This window comes from Cryptomeria japonica, chromosome 4, assembly GCF_030272615.1.
Source record: "Cryptomeria japonica chromosome 4, Sugi_1.0, whole genome shotgun sequence".
Taxonomy (NCBI): Eukaryota; Viridiplantae; Streptophyta; class Pinopsida; order Cupressales; family Cupressaceae; genus Cryptomeria; species Cryptomeria japonica.
The window spans coordinates 529,138,099-529,157,761 of NC_081408.1; the positions used below are offsets into that span (position 1 = coordinate 529,138,099).

General features: G+C 38.1%; 1 protein-coding gene across 1 annotated transcript in view; it reads right to left on the reverse strand.

Annotated features, from left to right (window-relative positions):
* LOC131069042 (uncharacterized) overlaps positions 1-19,437 on the reverse strand; it is a 33,987-nt gene extending 14,550 nt beyond the window's left edge. The window contains exon 1 of the mRNA XM_058004353.1: positions 19,137-19,437. Within this exon, the coding sequence (XP_057860336.1) occupies positions 19,137-19,213 (77 nt within the window). The 5' untranslated portion in view covers positions 19,214-19,437. The remainder of the gene's footprint in view (positions 1-19,136) is intronic.
* Positions 19,438-19,663: the final 226 nt, after the last annotated feature.

The window sequence follows — 19,663 nt, forward strand, 5'->3', positions numbered from 1 at the left end:
AAGGCGTTTTTGTGAAGTGTGGGATTGAGGATTTATTTTCCTCCATTTTTTCCAGCTTGCTGATTTATTCCTCCTTGGCTGCCATTAAAGACCAGTTTCAGATTTTCGATTTTTGCCAAGTTTGGCGATTTTTCCGGCAAATTCATGATTAGAGACTTGGGCGATTTTTCCTCCACCATTTTGTTGCTGTTCAGACCTCCATTGCCGCAGACTACTGCCATTAACAACAATTTTCAGAATTTTGAAAATTTCGATTTTTTGCTAAGGGAGGCAATTTTTTGTGTTTGGGGTATCCAACCCCAACTTGGGCGATTTTTCCAGATTGTTGCCATCCTTCATTGTTGCAGATCAAGGCTGCCATTGACATCAAATTTTCAGATTTCCATTTTTGGCGCTAGACTTGGGAAAAATTCGATTTTGCTTGGAAGGTGTTTTGGTGCCGTATTTTGATGATTTTCATGCATGTTTGTTGGCTGTCATAACTTCCAGCCTGCTGATTCGCTTCAGATCTGAGGTTTGCTTCAGATTTTGACCTCCATTAATGGCTGCCATTAATTTTCAGATTTAAGTTTTTATTGCCCAGCCAATTCCAACTTAAACATTTAGCATTCGGAGGCGTTTTATGGAGTTTTCTGTGCACTTTTTAGACCATTTTATCGCTGTTGTAGGTCTGAAACTCCATTGTTAGGCGGTTGTCCTCAGAAATTTTCATTTCCAGCCACCTAACCAATTTTGGCGAATTTGCTTGGGGCTGTTTCCTTAGCAATTTTTCATCATTTTCAGGGATTTAAACCACTTTGCAAGGTGCTGGTAAGTCTGAAGTGTTCGATTTTTAGACTTGTCCTCAGAAAACTAAATTTTACCAGCCATACTTACATTCCAAAAAATGATTGTTTTCATCAATAAAATTGATTTTTATTGATTTTATGCACATTTTGAAGGTTACAACATGTTTTGAAAGTCTGAATTTTCAGGTTGTCTTCAGAATTTTGACCTCCATTGTTGACTACAGAAGGTGTCTTCAGACATTCATTGTGTGAAAACACAACCTTTCACACCTCTCCTTAGTCATCATCAATCCGGTATACTCCTTTGCATTCTTTGCTTGCATATTTTCTAAGCATAAAGAGGTATAAATGAATTTTATGGAAGGCTTCCATGCCTTAGTGTTGTCACACATTGAACGTAATTGCTAAAATTTACCAAGTGTATGGATTATTTTCCTGACTCCATGCTCTAAATTGACTAAATCTTTAGAAAGTCAGAAATTTTATTACAAGTATTTATTTTTATCCTAGGACTAACTTCCAGCTTCGTACAGGTGCGATGTCAAAATCAAGATACAAGGAAAGGAAAGAGCTGCTGAAGACGTTGGAGACTGGATTTTATCCAGAGTTCAAGATTTCATCCAAATGGAAGGAGATCACTGATACCAACATGCATTTCCTGGACTTCGACCAGATGCAGCGTCGAATGTTCAGATCCAGAGATCAGGTTCCTTCTCCAGCATATGTGAATATAATGAAGAGTGGTATTTTCCATGCCGTTGGGTTTCCACAATCCATACAGTGCAGTGAGTTGATCCTGGAGTGTGCACGATGTTACGATCCGCTCACAAGAATGATCAAGAGTCCTAAAGGCGTTGTCATCGCCTACCTTGCCGAGGATGCCATTGCTGAGGTATTCGGAATTCCACGTGGAATAGACATGAAGGATGTGACCAAGGAGGATTATGCAGACAGATACACGAAGAAGATGGGTGTATGCAAGAGTTTAATTAATAAAGAGTGGATGATTGAACCTAGGAATCATCATTCCAAGGCTCCCAAGACACTTATGTGCGTAGATTTTAAGGAGGAATATAGTGATTTGATATTCCTACTCAACAGAGTGATGGGAATGCCGCAAGGAGCAATATTTCATGGATGGATGTTCTACTTCATCCAAGATTGTCTTAGAGGAACACTAGTGAATTGGTCCAAGATCATAAGCGACAATCTGGATTTTCAGTTGAGGAATGTAAAGCGGTCCAAGTCATTCGCCATGACTTCTTACCTGGTGTACCTGCTTGCACGATTTGTTTCATACAGAGGATTAATATGCAAAGGTGAAGTTGGGAATGGGCAAGGACAATTTAAGAGTTATGAATGCTACCCCCAGTTGAGTATGCACAGAATTGAAGACTATAAGAGAGTGAATGATGCATTCACTATGTACATCACACGGATGATGCAGGGCGGAATCCACAAAAGATTGTCCAAGGAGGCAACAGAGTTAATAGAGAAATATGGATCGTGGTATATACAGTTTCCCACTTTCACATACCTCAGGATTCATGGGTTTCAATCTAAACCCTACAGACTTCCTAGGTATCCGACTGACAGAATGATATTGTTGGAAGTGGTAAGACAACTTCTAGAGTTCGATGTTATCCAGAGAGAGAAGCACAGGACAGGAATGACATTCCCTATTTCAGTTGGGAAGACGTCAGAGGTCTACCAATCCGCCATAGCTACTAGCACTGCAAGTGAGGAGATTGCACTCTACAGATTTGCTACCTACAAGAAAAGAGAAAGGTTCGATCTAGACAAGAAGGTCGGAAGGATCAGAGGAGAGAAGTTCACTCATAAGGTTGACATGGAGGATTATTGGGCTAACTTAATGGACGAACAAGCAGTGAAGAGAAGAATGTAGTCCAGAATGTCAGTGGATTTCATGAGGAGGTGTGGACTTTTCCTCATCCCTGATCAGGTATTAAATGATAGAGATCATACACACCCACATTATGAGAATGAAATGAAGAAAGCAATCCTATTGCCAAATTGGTCAGAGTCAGAAGAGATTGACCTGAATGTATTGATGAGAGAAGTCTTGAATTTCTCCCGCACATGGGTGGATATGCAGATGAACAGATTAGTTGACATGGGTGTTCCCTTCACTTATGAAAAGATGAAACCGGAAGAATCTACTTCCGAGGATGATCAGAGGACTGTCAGTGATGTTAGGATTCATGCAAACGAAGAGAGTCAAGCTCCCAAGAGAAGGAAGAACATGCCTGGAGAAGTCAAGGCTAGAGGGAAGAAGATTGAGGATGTGAAGAAGAAACAGAAGACTATCATTCCTCCACTTATCATTCCTTCACCCCCTCCCAATGTCTCATCAATCGAAGTGATTGAAGTAACAGAACAGAATAAGGAGACTCAGCAGTGTTCCAACACAGTGATACTAGCAGAGAATACTCAGGAATTTCATGCCACAATAACATCTGCACCTCCTGATGAGAATGATGACCAGCCGGGATCCCCTACTGTCCTTTTGGAAGTTAGTTTGGGAAAAGATGTATATGATTGGACCAGAAATAATTCTGATGATAATGATGAAGTTATCTCGGCACTAAAGGACCTTGATCGAGAAATATGTCTCGATGATGGTATGAAGATGACCGCTATTCCTGAATGGTTGAAGAAGAGTATGGAAAAAAGTAAACAAATGATAGAAGTACAACCTATTGATGATATTGATGACTACCTAGCTAGGAGTGCTAAGAAGAAGGAGCCCAAGAGAGTGGAGATTTTGTCGCACATTGCTAGAGATGAGACAGGAATGCGGATTGCGCAAATTGTTGTTCCTAGAGCCGGCGTGACAGCGGACACTGCTACTCCCATGGATTTCCAGATCACTTCAGTTGCCCTTGGTCGTCCATCCGCAGGGCAGGAATTTCAGGAAATTGGTGACAACCTCCAGGCAATCAATGCAAAGTTAGACACAGCGATTGCGGAGAATGAAAGGTACAAAGAAGAAATTATTAGACTCAGAGAGCATATTGCAGGGACAAGGCGTAGAGATCCCACCCTTATTTCCCCTATTGCAGTTGACCATGGAATACATTCACACTGCGAGGTAGCGAGAGGTACACACTCAGAGGTGGAAAAGTGGATTGAAAGCACAAGGAAGCAAGCAGATGATTTCCTTACTCAGTTTGTCAAGCATATGATAAGACAACGACGCTTGTATTCAGAATCCAGTATTTGGAGGAAGTTTGGGAGGAATTCCGACCTATCCAAGAGAAGACTATTCCACGCCTCCTGGCATTGAAGAAGGTTCCTAATTCCACCTTGGTCAGCGAGAACATTGTGCACAGTGGAGACATATATAATTTCCATGGCTGGTATTGTGCACTAGCTTTGAAGAAATCAGCTTATGAGAACGCCCAATCGAGTTGTATGGAGATGGAAGGATTAATTCAGGACATTCAGATGAAAATCCTTGCCTCGATTGAGGAATTATTGGGTGTTGATGTTAGTGCTGCTAGTGGTTTACACTTAGCCGAATTAAGAGACAAGATGAAGTTTATGTATTTTTGCCAGTTGGACTCTTTGCAGAAGTGTTAGATTGATGACTTGGTCTCTTTGTTGATTCATGTTCATAATTCGCAGAAGCTTATGCCAGAATGGGATAACACTTTGAATGCTTGCTCGGATTCATTGGATGTGATTGATTTACAGCAGGATACCTTGCCTAGCATTTCCATGGAGGAGTTAGATTCAGTATTGGCTAGATTCTTGGAGTATGCTAGGAGAGAGAGAGATGCAGGAAGGAATCTTCTAGAAGATTCCCGATATGATGACTAGGTATCTTTTCATTGGGCCATATGTTGGTGGCGCCATTTTTTATGTAACCCTAATTAGAGCAATTCTAGGGTTTTGTTGGCATGATCTCGGCCGTTGATCTTAGATCAATCTGGGCCATCCATTTTGTAAGAGACTCTATATATGCCCCTTTGTCTCTCATTTGTAAGAGAGAGTTTTTGTAGAATTGTTGGTATATGCTACAGCTATTTGAATCCTAATCATTGTTCAATTGTTGGTGATTTTGCTCTTCAAATGTTGTATTTGCATTCATGGTTCTCAATTCCTCCAAGTTAGATTAGAATTTAGATTAGAATTTATTTTCATGTATGTTAGATTGAGTGGAAGATTTGTTGAGTATATTTGTGTGGAATCCTTAGTCCATACCACTAGCCTCTTTCCGCTGGTAAGTGCGCCTTGTGTGGTCAACTGGAGTTTGAGTAAGCATAACTTCAACTATTATGCGTCCGTTGACAAGCACCAACTTGGATGGTGTCTTCGTTTGATGGTAATAGTCTGAAAATCATTAAGTACACCTTAGATGATTGCACTAAGCTTGTGTCAATACCTGATTGTGAGACCTTGCCTAGTTTGATTCCATTAAATCCATTCATCATTTCCTACATTACTAGGATTAGAATAGATTTCCTGAACCCTATTTTTTTTTCCCCTTTTTTTATTAAGAAGTAAATCTAGAGCCTTATTGATAAATCTTAAGTTGTCAGCACACCTATTCCGCATCATTCATGATAATCCAAATATTTGCGTAAGTCCCCAAAGTGAAACACGGCAATTCACATCAACCACTGAACTTACCCACTCGTCAAGACCTGACATGTAGAAACCTTGGAATCATTTTAGTTGATCTCATTCTTAGCATCTGAGGTGATTTTGTTCAAGAGAGGGTAAATTACTTTGGTAATTTATTCTGTATTGTCATGTGCATAAAAAACACATCAACAGGACCCGAGGGGAATCCATGGAGGACCCAGCTCAAACCAGGACCCGAAGAGAACCTGGACCCGAAACCAAGCCTGCCCAAGAGAATCTGGTATCTTAGGTTAAACATATCCATATCAGATGGATTGGAATTTCTTAAATATAAATATATATTGTACACCATCTCCAACATACACAGGCCTGACTCGCATAAAAAGATCTTAATGGGCTTCAATTTAGGAATTGGATAGGAAATTTTAAATATTTCAAGACAACTAGTATGTACAGGGAAAAACACGGAATGTGCATCAGTTTACAATAGAAGCGAGTTCATGACCTTGCCATAACCATTACCAATCCTAAACTTAAAAAGGGGAGCATCAGTAGATTACAAGCTATATAATCAGTTCTTTATCGGATACATGAATTGTAGTTCTTAGCTCAGTGTAAATAACTATAAGTCACTAAACTATGATCTACACCTATCAACCACTCAAGAATTTAGTATCCTGCTGAAACCATTAAAAAATGTTATAATGGGCTACAAATCTAGGTTTCTACTGGAATGGAAAAACTAAATTCAAAAAACCCTATATCACCAAAACAGAATAAATTTTAAATCATAAGTTTAAAATGGACTCTTGGTGGCACATCTATGCTGCACCAGCTTCAATCAAGATAACTAGAACTGGTAGTCATGAAGTCAAACATCTAGCCAAAGTAGAGGTACCAGCCATTGTTTAGTTTCATTTCCTTGAATGTGTAATAATTTGCCTCTACACTTGCCCTTAATGAATGCCTTTCATATATTTAAGCAGACTTTTCATCTCCAGTCTCTTAAATCTAGAAATTAGCACAAGAATAATGAACTTTGTTGATTCAGATCCAATTTGACAAAGTTTTTTTTGCTGCAATATTTGATTCACAACCCTGAATTGAAGATTTCAAAGATTCAGGGCAGAAATTACTTCACAAATTACCTTTAGGTCACTGAGTTATGCCACAACTTGTTCCAGATGGCTTCCAAGCCTATGGCAGCCATATGATGGTTGAAGATTAACCTCTGGCTTAGGCAGTCATCTCAACTGTTGGGAAGTCACTTCAGGCAGCAATCTATTGGTGTGAGCAGTGTAGGGTTGACCTTGCAGGCTAAGATCAGCCAAGGAACCCTAGGGTTAGCCTTGGTTGGACAGACAGCAGGTTGGAACAATATAATTGGCCTAAGTAAACTAGATTGGCCTCAAGCAACCAGTGGCAGACCATGATGATAATTCCCACCTCTAGATGTCTAGATGTCTGATTAAGTTGTTCACTACTGTTGAAACATGGACCAACTAGGACTCGAACCTAGGACCTTCCATACGCTGCTGGAGTGCTCTACCACTGAGCTACTGGCCCCTCTTGGACCAGTCCATCGTTGGTCCGGGTGTGGCTTATTTCCAACACCAACACCCCCCCTTTAAGCCACACCTCTAGTGTGCTTGGGGCTCCTAGCCTGGACCTGGCTCTGATACCATGTTGAGACATGGACCAACTAGGACTCAAACCTAGGACCTTCCATACGCTGCTGGAGTGCTCTACCACTGAGCTACTGGACCCTCTTGGACCAGTCCATCGTTGGTCCGGGTGTGGCTTATTTCCAACACCAACAACTACAAATGAAGAGTACATGGTTGTAAGGAGGTAATATAGTTAATGAGATTGTGTTTAAATATTGGCTTAGTGTGGAGTCAGGTCAAGATCAAATATGATAGTTAAGAGTGCTATCTATTTGGAAAATAATCCAATGTACCATGCTCATACAAAGCATATTGATAATCGGTATCACTTTGTTCACAAGACTGATGAGCATGGTAAGGTTTACAAAAGATTGACACTTTGGAATCTTGGATAATGCTGCAGCTTCTTTCACGAAGCCAGTGAGCACAATTTTTTTTTGTTGATGGCGAGAGGCCATGGACCTTGCCTCTTCTAGCACTTGATTCATTCATCTTGGTTTCCTATTATGTCTTTGAAATGTTAAAGTCAAGTGTAAGCATCGTAAGTTTATGTGTGTCAAAAACCTTAATGATTAATTGTCACTATTCATGTATATAATAAACTATGTATAATCTCCAAATGTTATGAAGTGGGTTAAATGGGAAGTGAAGGTTGAGAGATTATTTATTTATTATTTATTCTTCGAAATACTTGGAATATTGTGTAAGAAGACATTGAATGTTAGGAAAGGTGTCCCAACCTTGCATCTAAATGTAAAAAGCACAAAAAATGCAATTTTCAATCTATAGAACAAATGATCTCAATTTCTACACTGTAGAGGTCATTTTTGGACTTAAAATTGTATCAAAATAGGTCATATCAAGTTCCTAGTTAGAAGGCCATTGATCTCTTCGAACTCTACAATTTAGAATAAAATGAGCTCAATTGGCTTCCTAGATCAACAATTATGGTCTCGGGAAGTTGATCCTCATTGGAAATGTAACAGTATCTATGACACATAGGAGAGTAAACACCTTTCAATGGAGATAATGAAGCCAAAATGGTGTTCCCAAGGCAGTGAATGGATTTTGACAAGTTTATGGCAGGTGGAAGGAAAATGCTATTTTTTGTTGATTTTCTTACAATACTAGGATCACAAGAAGATGCCCATACACAGTAATCATAGGGTGTGCTCGATTAACCACGGGCAATGATTCAAATCATGGTTGCCCTCCCAACCATAGAAGATAAACTACTATCGTCTCCCCCGAGCATGCAATATGTAATCGATCTCTACACAATGAGATGTGATCGATCTGCTCCCTTAGATGAATTAAATACCAATCCACAAACTGAAAATGAGGATGCCCGAACAACTGATGATAAACACAATATTCGAACTGCAGATGGAGGAGGATTGATTTCACACGAACTAAGAATGTACGGGCTGGAGATGAAGCCAATTTGCTTGCACAAGATAATGCACGAACTATAGATGCCAATGCAAGGTATGGAAGACACCATACGAACTGCTGGATCTTCTAATAAGATCATCAATCAGTATATGTTCACAGACTGCAGTATATCAATTTCCCACGATCTATATATTCACGGATGCTTGTGTGTTATTCACTCATCACCAAGTGAAGGAGGGAAGTATAATAATATATTGAATTCGAATGGCATCCTTCTAGAGATCATAACCCTTCTTAACATAAGGCGTCTTTCTATAATCATGATCGGTTATACAAACCAATTCATACAAACCCGACAATAAGTTTCGGTTAAGGCAAATTTAATCATAGAAACCCCGATAATATATAATCGGATTTAATAATAATATTAAGGGTGAATGCAAATTGATTGATATAATCAAATGTGTAAGGCCGATAGGCCACTTACACATTTGATCTGCATAGTCGGCCTTATCGAATTTCGACTGAAGCTATATAATCAACACTCTCTCTTAGCTAGGGAGGAATCCTTCTTAATGTTTACAAGTTACATCATCTTATTGTGATGATTGACCACAAAGGCTACATCCATATGTGGAAAGGAAAGATATCACCTCTCTGTGATATCAACCATCATGGCTTATCCATAGATATCACCTCACGTGATATCCACCATTATGGCTTTATATATAGATATCTCCTCACGTAATATCCACCATTATGACTTATCCATAGATATCACCTCACGTGATATCCACCATTATGGCTTTATATATAGATATCTCCTCACGTAATATCCACCATTATGGCTTATCCATAGATATCACCTCACGTGATATCCACCATTATGGCTTATCCATAGATATTACCTCACGAGATATCAACCATTATTGTGAGATCGTCACCTCACAATGATATTCACCATGGCTCATCCAGAGGGTAAACACACAAGTACAAGAAAACCACCGCGGACTCTCTCACGTGGTGTTGTCATGGCGTCACACACATGACATCCACCATGAACCATATCAGAGGGTGGAGATAAGGGCTTACGCCTCAAGTCCCTCTCAAAGAGAAATGCATTAACAAGAGTTTACACTTTAAACATATTTTGAAGAGAAGAATACATTAGTATATATATAAACAAATCAATGAAGCAGAGACTCAATCTCAGCTAGGGCTTCATTCTCCACCATACCAAGCTTACCTCGAAAGTACACAAACTTTATTCTGGAGAGAGGCTTGCTGAGAATGTCTGTCGTTTGCTCATCAGTACTAATGTATCTCAACTGAATAGCATTCCTTTCCACCATGTCTCTAACATAGTGAAACTTGATTTCCACATGCTTCGATCTATCATGAAACACAGGATTGACAAAAAGCTTTACATAACTTTGATTATCACAATGGATAATTGTAGGCTCTAAGGATTGTCCATACAATTCTGCAAGAAGCTTCCGAAGCCACACTGGTTCTCATGCTCCCACACATGCTGCAATATACTCGGCTTTTGTGGAGCTCGGTGCTACTGAAGACTGTTTCCTGCTGCACCAAGAAATCATAGCAGAACCCAAACTGAAACAACAACCAAAGGTGCTCTTCCGATCAGTGACACATCCTGCTCAATCGGAATCAATATATCCATGCAGCTTCAAGTTCATATCAGAAGAATATCTCAGGCCATATCCAATTGTACCGCACAAGTATCTCAGAATATGTTTTGTTGCAACTAGATGTATTTGCTTTGGTTCACACATGAACTGGCTAAGTGCACTCACTGCATAGCAAATATCTGGTCTAGTATTGACTAGATACATCAAGGACCCAATCATCTACCCGTATAGCGTAGAATCTACCAGATCCAAATTAGTTGCAGCCTCTCTTAACTTATGCAAGTTGGTCTCCATAGGTGTGGACATGGATTTACAATCCATCATACCAAATCTCTTTAGAATGTCAATGGTGTACTTCCCTTGACTCAGAATGATCCCATCAGATTTCTGCCAAACTTCTAACCCAAGGAAGTAGTGCATAAGGCCAAGATCCTTCATCTCAAATTCAAAGGCTAACTCCCTCTAACATTGAATGATGAGCTTCTCTGCCCCAGAGAGAAATAAGTCATCAACATGAAGGACCAAAATCAATGCCTCACCATCAACAACCTTTATGTATACACCATCATTCTTGGTGAATCCCATGATCACCAAGTATTCATCTGATCACAAGAGAAACCATCTTGACATGGTCCACTCCCTCTGAACAAATATGACCAAGATCCTCGGAAGTCAACTGAAGTCGATCCTCTAGCTGCTCCCTCTAACACAGAAGCATAACCTGCTCACATGGTCTCAATCATGGAAGACATATTGCTCCAAGAGACTCCCATGTCTCTAAGCATCTCAACTCATAACATCATCTGGCATGATCCACACGTGGCTAAATGTGTTGGATTCAAGACCACCTTGGACCTACTATCACAGCTCGGCAAGGAACTAAGTGCTCTCGTGCTTTTAAAAAGATCTGTAGCCATCTTTCTCAAGACTACCAAGGCGGGCAAGTTTTTGATCTGTCATAAGCAGATATCAACACTTGGGTTGGGCATCCTGACAAGTTGTATAGGCCTCCCTCTCGAATCATCAATCTCATAAGATCGAGCCCTAGACCATAAAGGAATATGACCATCCGGAGATCAGAACAAAACCCCTTCGAAGTCTGCTCCCTCTTACTAGGAGAGCCCTCTTGTCTCGACTTTACTTTGTAATCCTCAATGCTAACATTACCTACACAAATGCCTCGACGGGATTCCTAATGCATCGTTCTTCTTTTCCTGCAAAACCCATCCTTGAGGGCCAAAGAAAAGAACAAGAGTATAACGAGGCAAATAACTCTTATAGTACATATAGGAATACAAATAAGAGGCTAACTACGACAAGCAAATAACAATAATAATCAAGAGATAATAACCAAAAAATACTTATCTCAAAACGCTCATCAACATCCTTCCTGATGCAAGCTGCTTCTTTCTTCCTTCTAAGTACTAGTCTTCTTCCAAACTCCATCTGGCTTTGGATAAACTTGCAACCCTTGCAAGTAGCATAACAGCAGACCTTAACTACTAAGGTCTACAAGTGTCCCCTACAATCACACATGCACTTGCACATACACTTGTATTAATCTGTTGTTAAACATAATTCATAACAAAAAAACTAATAATGATAAACTAGATGTCTTAAATTGTTATGTAATCATAGCTAAGGGCTATAGGACTCAACCTTACACATGGTCAGTTCTAGTCTCATGAACAGGAAGACAAACATTAGTCCAATGCATACAATAGTCAACTATCATAAGCAATGCATCACATATTATCATATTGTGGTAGTAGGGAAAAGACTTGTCTGATCAACTTGGTCCTTTCATCCAATGAAGGTCCTAAACTCCTATTTCAGTTGCCATTGACAAATGCAAATCTGCAGTGTTTCCGAGGCTGAAGATAGAATTGTCACTTCTAAGAAGAGAATCATCAAAGTCTAGATCGAAAGAAGTGGCCTGAACTTCCTTCTCATTATTCCTGGCATCATCCTTAATTATAACCTGTATCCAAGAATCTCTCTCTACTCAATCTAAAGATGATCTCTATCCCTGACATATCTTTCCACTCTTAAGCTCAAGCTCCTTCTCAAGACAGGGGAGAGTACACTAACTGTGGCAATGGCTCTTCAAGAACCTTGCTCTGATACCATGTTGATTTTCTTACAATACTAGGATCACAAGAAGATGACCATGCACAGTAATCATAGGGTGTGCTCGATTAACCACGAGCAATGATTCAGATCATGGTTGTCCTCCCAACCATAGACGATATACTGCAATCGTCTCCCCCGAGCATGCAATATGTAATCGATCACTACACAATGAGATGTGATCAATCTGCTCCTTTAGATGAATTAAATACCAATCCACAAACTGAAAATGATGACGCCCGAACAACTAATGATAAACACAATATTCGAACTGCAGATGGAGGCGGATTGATTTCACACGAACTGAGAATGTACGGGCTGGAGATGAAGCCAATTTGCTTGCACAAGATAATGCACGAACTGTAGATGCCAATGCAAGGTATGGAAGACACCATACGAACTGCTGGATCTTCTAATAATATCATCGATCAGTATATGTTCACAGACTGGAGCATATCAATTTCCCACGATCTATATATTCACGGATGCTTGTGTGTTATTCGTTCGTCACCAAGTGAGGGAGAGACATATAATGATATATTGAATTTGAATGGCATCCTTCTAGAGATTGTGACCCTTCATAACACAAGACGTCTTTCTATAATCATGATCGGTTATACAAACCGATTCATACAAACCCAATAATAATAAGTTTCAGTTAAGGCAAATTTAATCATAGAAACCCCGATAATATATAATCGGATTTAACAATACTATTAAGGGTGAATGCAGATTGATTAATATAATCAAATGTGTAAGGCCGATAGGCCACTTACACATTTGATCCGCATAGTCAGCCTTATCGGATTTCGACTGAAGCTATATAATCAACATTTTTAGCCTATGGACTTATCTTGGGATTTGGGCATTTAATTTTTATCTAGGGATTTGAGCATCACCTTTTCTAATTACCTTTTGGAAGTTTCTTGTATTGTTTCTCCCATTTAGTGGGTGCTTGATATAGGCATTGCATGGTGAGTTCTATAGGTACTATAATGCTGTCAAATTTGCTCCTAGATCTCTTGTTGGTGATACTTCTCAAGGGCATGTCTCTATGACTGTGTTGTAACCTTTATAGCTGACAATACAATTGATTTGTGGTTTGGCCTAAAAGGGTTTCTCCCATGTAAATCTATGTTATGGTATAACTTTAGCTGTGTAGTTTTCATTGTAACTGCAAAGATGTAATTTATTTGCGCACACCTCTCCTAAGAGTTTAGATCAAGAAGCATGTTCACACTCTTTCTTCTTTTCATTTGGTATCAAAGCCTAACCACATCGGATTCTAGGTGTTAGGGGCATTTTTTTCTACTCTTTGATTGAATGGGAGTTTGTGCATAAGGAGATCTTGTCGCAAGAAAATGGCAAGCATGTCAAGGATAGTAATGGAGTTCTTGGACACAAACTTTCATCTTGGGAAGTTCAAGATTGAGGATATGCTCATAGATAGAGATCTATGGGCTATAGTATCCAAATCCAAACCTATTGCTACATCACAAGCAAATTGCGACAAATGGGCAAAAAAGTCAAGGGCCCCATTGAGCTTTGTTTAGCAAACTCCAAATTGTTGAATGAACATGAAGAAGCCATTATTGCAGCTCTATAGAAAAAGATGGATGAGATTTATTAAGATAAATTGCTACTAAATAAACTTTTCCTGAGAAAATTTTATACCCTGAAGATGGAGGATCATGGTTTTGTGGCCAAGCACCTAAATGCTTTCATCATATTGTTACCTAGTTGCACCTTCTTGGAGTGAAGATGGAAGGGAATTGATGCATGACTTTGTTATGTCCTTTGCTAGACTCATGAGATCACTTGGTGATAGCAATTGACGGTACTACCTCTAAACTCAAAATAGATGAGGTAGTTGCATCATTATTTTCAGCGGAGATGTGAAGAAAAAAATTTGAATCAACCAAGGAGGCCAAAGTTGTTCATGGGAGACAAAAAGAGGAAAGAAAGGAGGACAAGAAAAGAGACAAAGTTATATGAAAATCTTGTGGAGATCCAAGGCTAAATGCTGGAACTATAGCAAGCCTAGGCATTTCAAAAGAGACTGCAAGGAGGAGAAAAAGATAAAGAAATATGATTCAAATGTTGTACCTGAAAAATTCTTAGGATGAAGGTGATGCTTTTGTTAAAGCCTTGGCAACACATGTGGAGTTGCTAGACTATGGGGCTTATTTCCACATGACTCCACATCAGTGTTGGTTTCCAAAGTACAAAAAATATAATAGTGTGAAGGTGTACATTGGAGATGACACACCTGAAGATTGTTGACCATGAAAGAGATTTGATTCAATTGCTAGATGGATGTGTGGTGGGCATCAATAGTGTACTACATATCCCTAGTTTGGCATGAAAACTGCTTTCAGTTAGCAAGTTTAATGATGTGGGTGGGTAGGTTGTTTTCTCTAATGAGGAGTATATGATGATGTGAAGAGCTATGGTACTTGCTAAGGGTAATTGTGTAGGCAATCTATTTTAACTAGAGTATGCATAGTTCAATGTGAGAGTTCTTCTACTCCTATAGTGAAAAGATCTACAAAATCTATACCTCCACTATCTGAACAGCAATAAAGAGTGTTGCATCTACTTCCAATAGTTGTGCTTTATGGGTAGCTAAGGATGTTCTTGCTTCAAAGACCAAGCTACCTATGAAGATGATGATGTCACAACACTAGGGATTGAGCCACACAAGTGCGAAGGGTATAAGGACCTTAAAAAATAAAAAATCTTGTTGAGGGTTTAAATGATTATGCTCTTGAGATTGATTTCTATGAAAATTGCATAAATGGTAAACAAAACTACTTTAAATTCACTCGAGTTCTCACAAATCTTTTGAGGTATTGGATCTAATTTATTCTAATTTTTTTGATCTTGTAAATGTTCCTTCATTTTCAAAATCTTTGTATTATCATTATGTATCTTTCATAGATGACTACTATAGAAGGACATGGGTGTATTTTCTTAGAAGTAAATCTGAAGTGTTTATTTGTTTTAGAGAGTTTAAGGCTCTTGTAGAAAATTAGATTGGTTGGAAGATTAAGGTTTTAAGAACTGACAGTGGTGGTGAATTTTTTCTATAGACTTTGATAAATTTTGTAACCAGCATTGGATTGCGGGAGATAAGGCAAGTCCATATACCCCTCAATAGACAAGCTGCAGGAAAAATGAACAAGATACTGATGGAGAGAGCCTTGAATATGCTCAGTGGAGGTGGTTTGGAACAAAAGTTTTGGGCGGAACGGTTGCTATGGCTTGTAACCTACTAAATAGGTCTCCTACATCAACTCTTGTGGATAAGACTCCTATGGAGGCTGGTTAGAAAAAATCCCTCATTACAACATCTTTGTGTTTTTCATTGTGAAGCATATGCACATGTGCCAAACAATCAAAATTAAAGAACAAAGCAATTAAGTGTATCTACACCAACTATGGTGTTGGTGAGAAAAGGTACAAACCTTGGGATGTATAATTGAGAGCTTAAGAAATTAAGCCTTCTCCTATAGTTTTGCAACCAAGCGGAGATAAGACGAAAGATGTGGTTTGCTACCCTTAAAGAAAAAGAAAATTGAACCAAAAGCTCATTAAGGACCAAGAAAGGAGAGTTTAAATAGTTCAAACAATTATATACTAAAAATATTCATAATTTGCTAATACATATATAATAAAAATATTCATTATTTGCAAATATATATATATATATATAAAGATTTATAATTCATTTGTTTCAAACGGATTAAAAATTGAAAAATAAGACTTCTCAAAATTAGAAGGCAACATTATAATTTTTTAAAAACAACAAAGGCCCAATATAAGAATATTGAATGAGTTTTCTAAAAGAAAGATTAACTAAGAAGGTTGGGTGATTGGGAGATAACTAACATAGAAGCCCATGACAACCCTTCTCATTGCCTTTGTTCATCCACTCTCATCGATACAAACACAAAACAAATGAAATCAAGGCACAAACATGACAACACAAACAATACCAAACATCATGAGTTCAAAGCATTGCACAAATAATATACCGAATATCTATTGCAATGCCTGCGGCAATCAATGACCTCCTTTACCCCAACATCATTGGATGGCTTAATCAGATGGCAAATCATGGTGTCATCCAATCTGTTGATTCTTTATAGTTGTGCCTCAAACACTAATTAAAAACACAATGAAAAATCAAAGGCTTACCCCCTAGGGAAAATCCATAGAGAACCCAAGGTGCCTAGACTGGACTTGGGTAAGCCCAAACCCATCCTGGCCCAATACCCAAACCAAAACCATATTTACCCATTTCATCTATTGTTTCTACCAAACCTAGTGACATATTTCTTGTGCATTTACAAAGAATAATCTAAGATATTTAAGGGCTGAATTTGATCAGCTAGTGTGAATGTGCTTACAAGTCCCTTCTTTTAGTCTAAGATACTATGGAAGAACTAATGAAGCTTATGGTAAAATCGTCAATGAAAGAGAAGTAAAAGCCCAAGATCCGGGATTTGGTTGAGGAAAGCAGATTTGCTCATCATCAGCTCAAAAAAGAAAAGGAATTTTTAAGGCCTCCAATAGATATTGCAAGGGCACTCATTGAAAAGGTTCAATTGGCACTTGAGAAGGGCAACACATTGGCTCCAACTTCTCTTGATTCTTTAGTTTCTTCAAACTCAAAGGAATTTTCAGATAAGCTAAATTTAACTAGATCCATTTATGTCATCTCCTATTTTGGATGCATGAAAAGAGCCTATTTATAGGTTGCTTTTATTTCTTTTTCATTTAGATTACAAGTTTTTTTTCTCATTTTGTTGTCACTTTAAATGTTTTGCTTTGAAGCAATGGTTTTTGGGATATATTAAGTATTATCCTAAATAACAAAAAGTATGTATTTTGTAACCTTACAAATAAGTGCTTGGTGCATAAGACTTAATGCAATTGAGGTTGGAGGATACAATTAAGGGCTATCTATTCCTTCCCCTATCTCGTGGCTTCACTATCTTTCCTCTCCCCAAATTATATCGGACTTCTCTTTATATAGAAAATTTATAATTGACACGTTTTAAATGGTATTGTACCAAACTATCATACGCAAACGTGATAAGGATCAAAAGCCTAAATTTAAATGATTTGATCATTAATCAGCCTTGGAATTTGGGGCATCATCCATGTGTAGCATATACTTTTATGTGTAACGAAAAAAAACTACCATTTTCAATGTACTTCAAGCAAGGAGTCTCCAAATTAAATGCAGTTCCATAAATGACCCCTCTCGAGACACATAATAAAGTAGGTAATACAAGAAACTAGCACAAGTTTCAAATGCTTAGCACTTTGTTCAAACAAGTTACTATTATACAATAAACAATCTCATACTGGTCCAGTTTTGTTCCTCAAAATAAGAAACATGCATGCGTTGATTAGAGTCTCATGAAAATAAACTAGAACACATAGGATGCTTTATTGGACTAAAGATGCCAATTGCAATCCAAAAACTTCAAAATTAGCAACCCATACCATTTGTAAAACCAGAAAAATACTTGCAAAAGATACAAACGTTAGATAAAATATCTTTGATTGATGCAAGATTATCCATACACCCTAGATGCTCTTGCATCAAGAATTCTTAATGATAGTTGATGCTCCACTTATACTGTTGAGATTATTGTTCAAAATGAATGCTTTTCCATGTGCATGTGTTTGCATCGAATACATATCATATTTCCAAGATTCGATGGAAAGTAAGTGTGTGGAATCAACCTTTGTATTGATATCATCTACCTAAGTTGACTCTCTATGGATCTCCCAAAGTTTAGTCCAAAGTGTATGGGTACAATCAATGTCTGATACAACGCACATAGCGTCATGATCAACACTAAAACAAATGTATCTTACAACATGATCAATAATGTTACCCCAAGCTAATCTACTCCTTGGTGTGTCTAGTGCAGGTATGAGTCCATAGAGATAAGACAAAAGATTAAGCCACCTGAGATGTGTCATCAAGATGTTGTTTTGCTAGGAATCAAAATTATCCTTTTCTAGGATAACCACAAAAAGATGGACAACAAAAACCCATGATACTTCCTCAAATAAAAAACAGAGACCAATAACCTCAATGCATGTAAATCAGATCAAATGAAGTGATCTCATACAAACAAATCATTTTCAGGTGCCGAAATGTCCAAGTAATTGATCAAAATGTGAAATTACAAAAAATTGAATAGAAAAAAACACGGGATAGAATCTGAAAAAAGTCCTTAGGTTGATCTAAAACCTGTAAAATAGCTTCCCACATAGAAAGAATCATGAAAATTGGAGATATCAAACAAAAAACCATGAGCTCAAAGCAAAAAAGGATGATCTAACTTCAATAGATTATAAAATTTACCAACAGCAAAATTTGATGATGAAACCTACACCACTAGACAGTTGCTCAAAGCCACCTTTCCAATGATATCCGGTTTGCCCGATTTAGACACTATACACCCAAATTATTGCAAAAATTAAAAAAGCAACTCCTTTGCAAGCAAACTAGGGTTTGAAGGGAGCCTGCAAGGTACACAGGGCTGTTGTTAGTAGTAGATGAAATCTACCCTCTGCTGCCAAAATATTCCCTTGTTTTGCTAGAAAAAAATCAGTGGCCAAAATCTGCAAATTCTACCAGAACATCCCCTCTCACCTACCCAAAAACCTTTGTCCGGCGAAAAAAAAAAAAAAGTCAAAATTGCCAAAATATACTAGCCTCTGTATCATAGCTTCAAAAAAATGTTTTACATTGGGTTATTTACAAAAACATCAACATTCCCCAACATAAGCAAGAGATTTGAATATGATAGATATTTGCAGGAACTTGAATTGCACCAAAACAAAGAGAACCAAAGAATACCCACTTGCTGTTGGAAACGTCCGAGAAGAGGAAAAGGTGCAATGTTGTTCCACTCTTATCATCTATCTTGAACTCCGTCATTATCGCTCCCAGTCTGTTCGAAAGAGTAACGTGCGACCTCAGTTGCTGTGTAATGCACAAGTGAGCAAATGGCTGTAATTTGAGTCGGGTTTTGAGATTCCAACCAAGTGGAAGAAAAATCTGCGTTGAAGGGTTTTACCAAACCATAACAGATTTATTAGGCTAATTCAAATTCATTCATTCAATTAAGCATAAACTAGCACTCGCAGCCATAGGAGGTGCAAGGGATAAGATGATAGTTTAATAATGGAAGATATAAATGGAATTTAATATTACATAATGAATTATATTAATATATAGGTTCATATAATGTGTCAGTGTAATACGATTTGGTATATATTTTGTGGTAATTGTATTTATTGTTTAGGTAGAACTATTTTTCTTTGAAAGTTACATACGTCTGTCTTCTAATTTACAATCCCCAGCTTATGAACAACAAGAGAGATATTC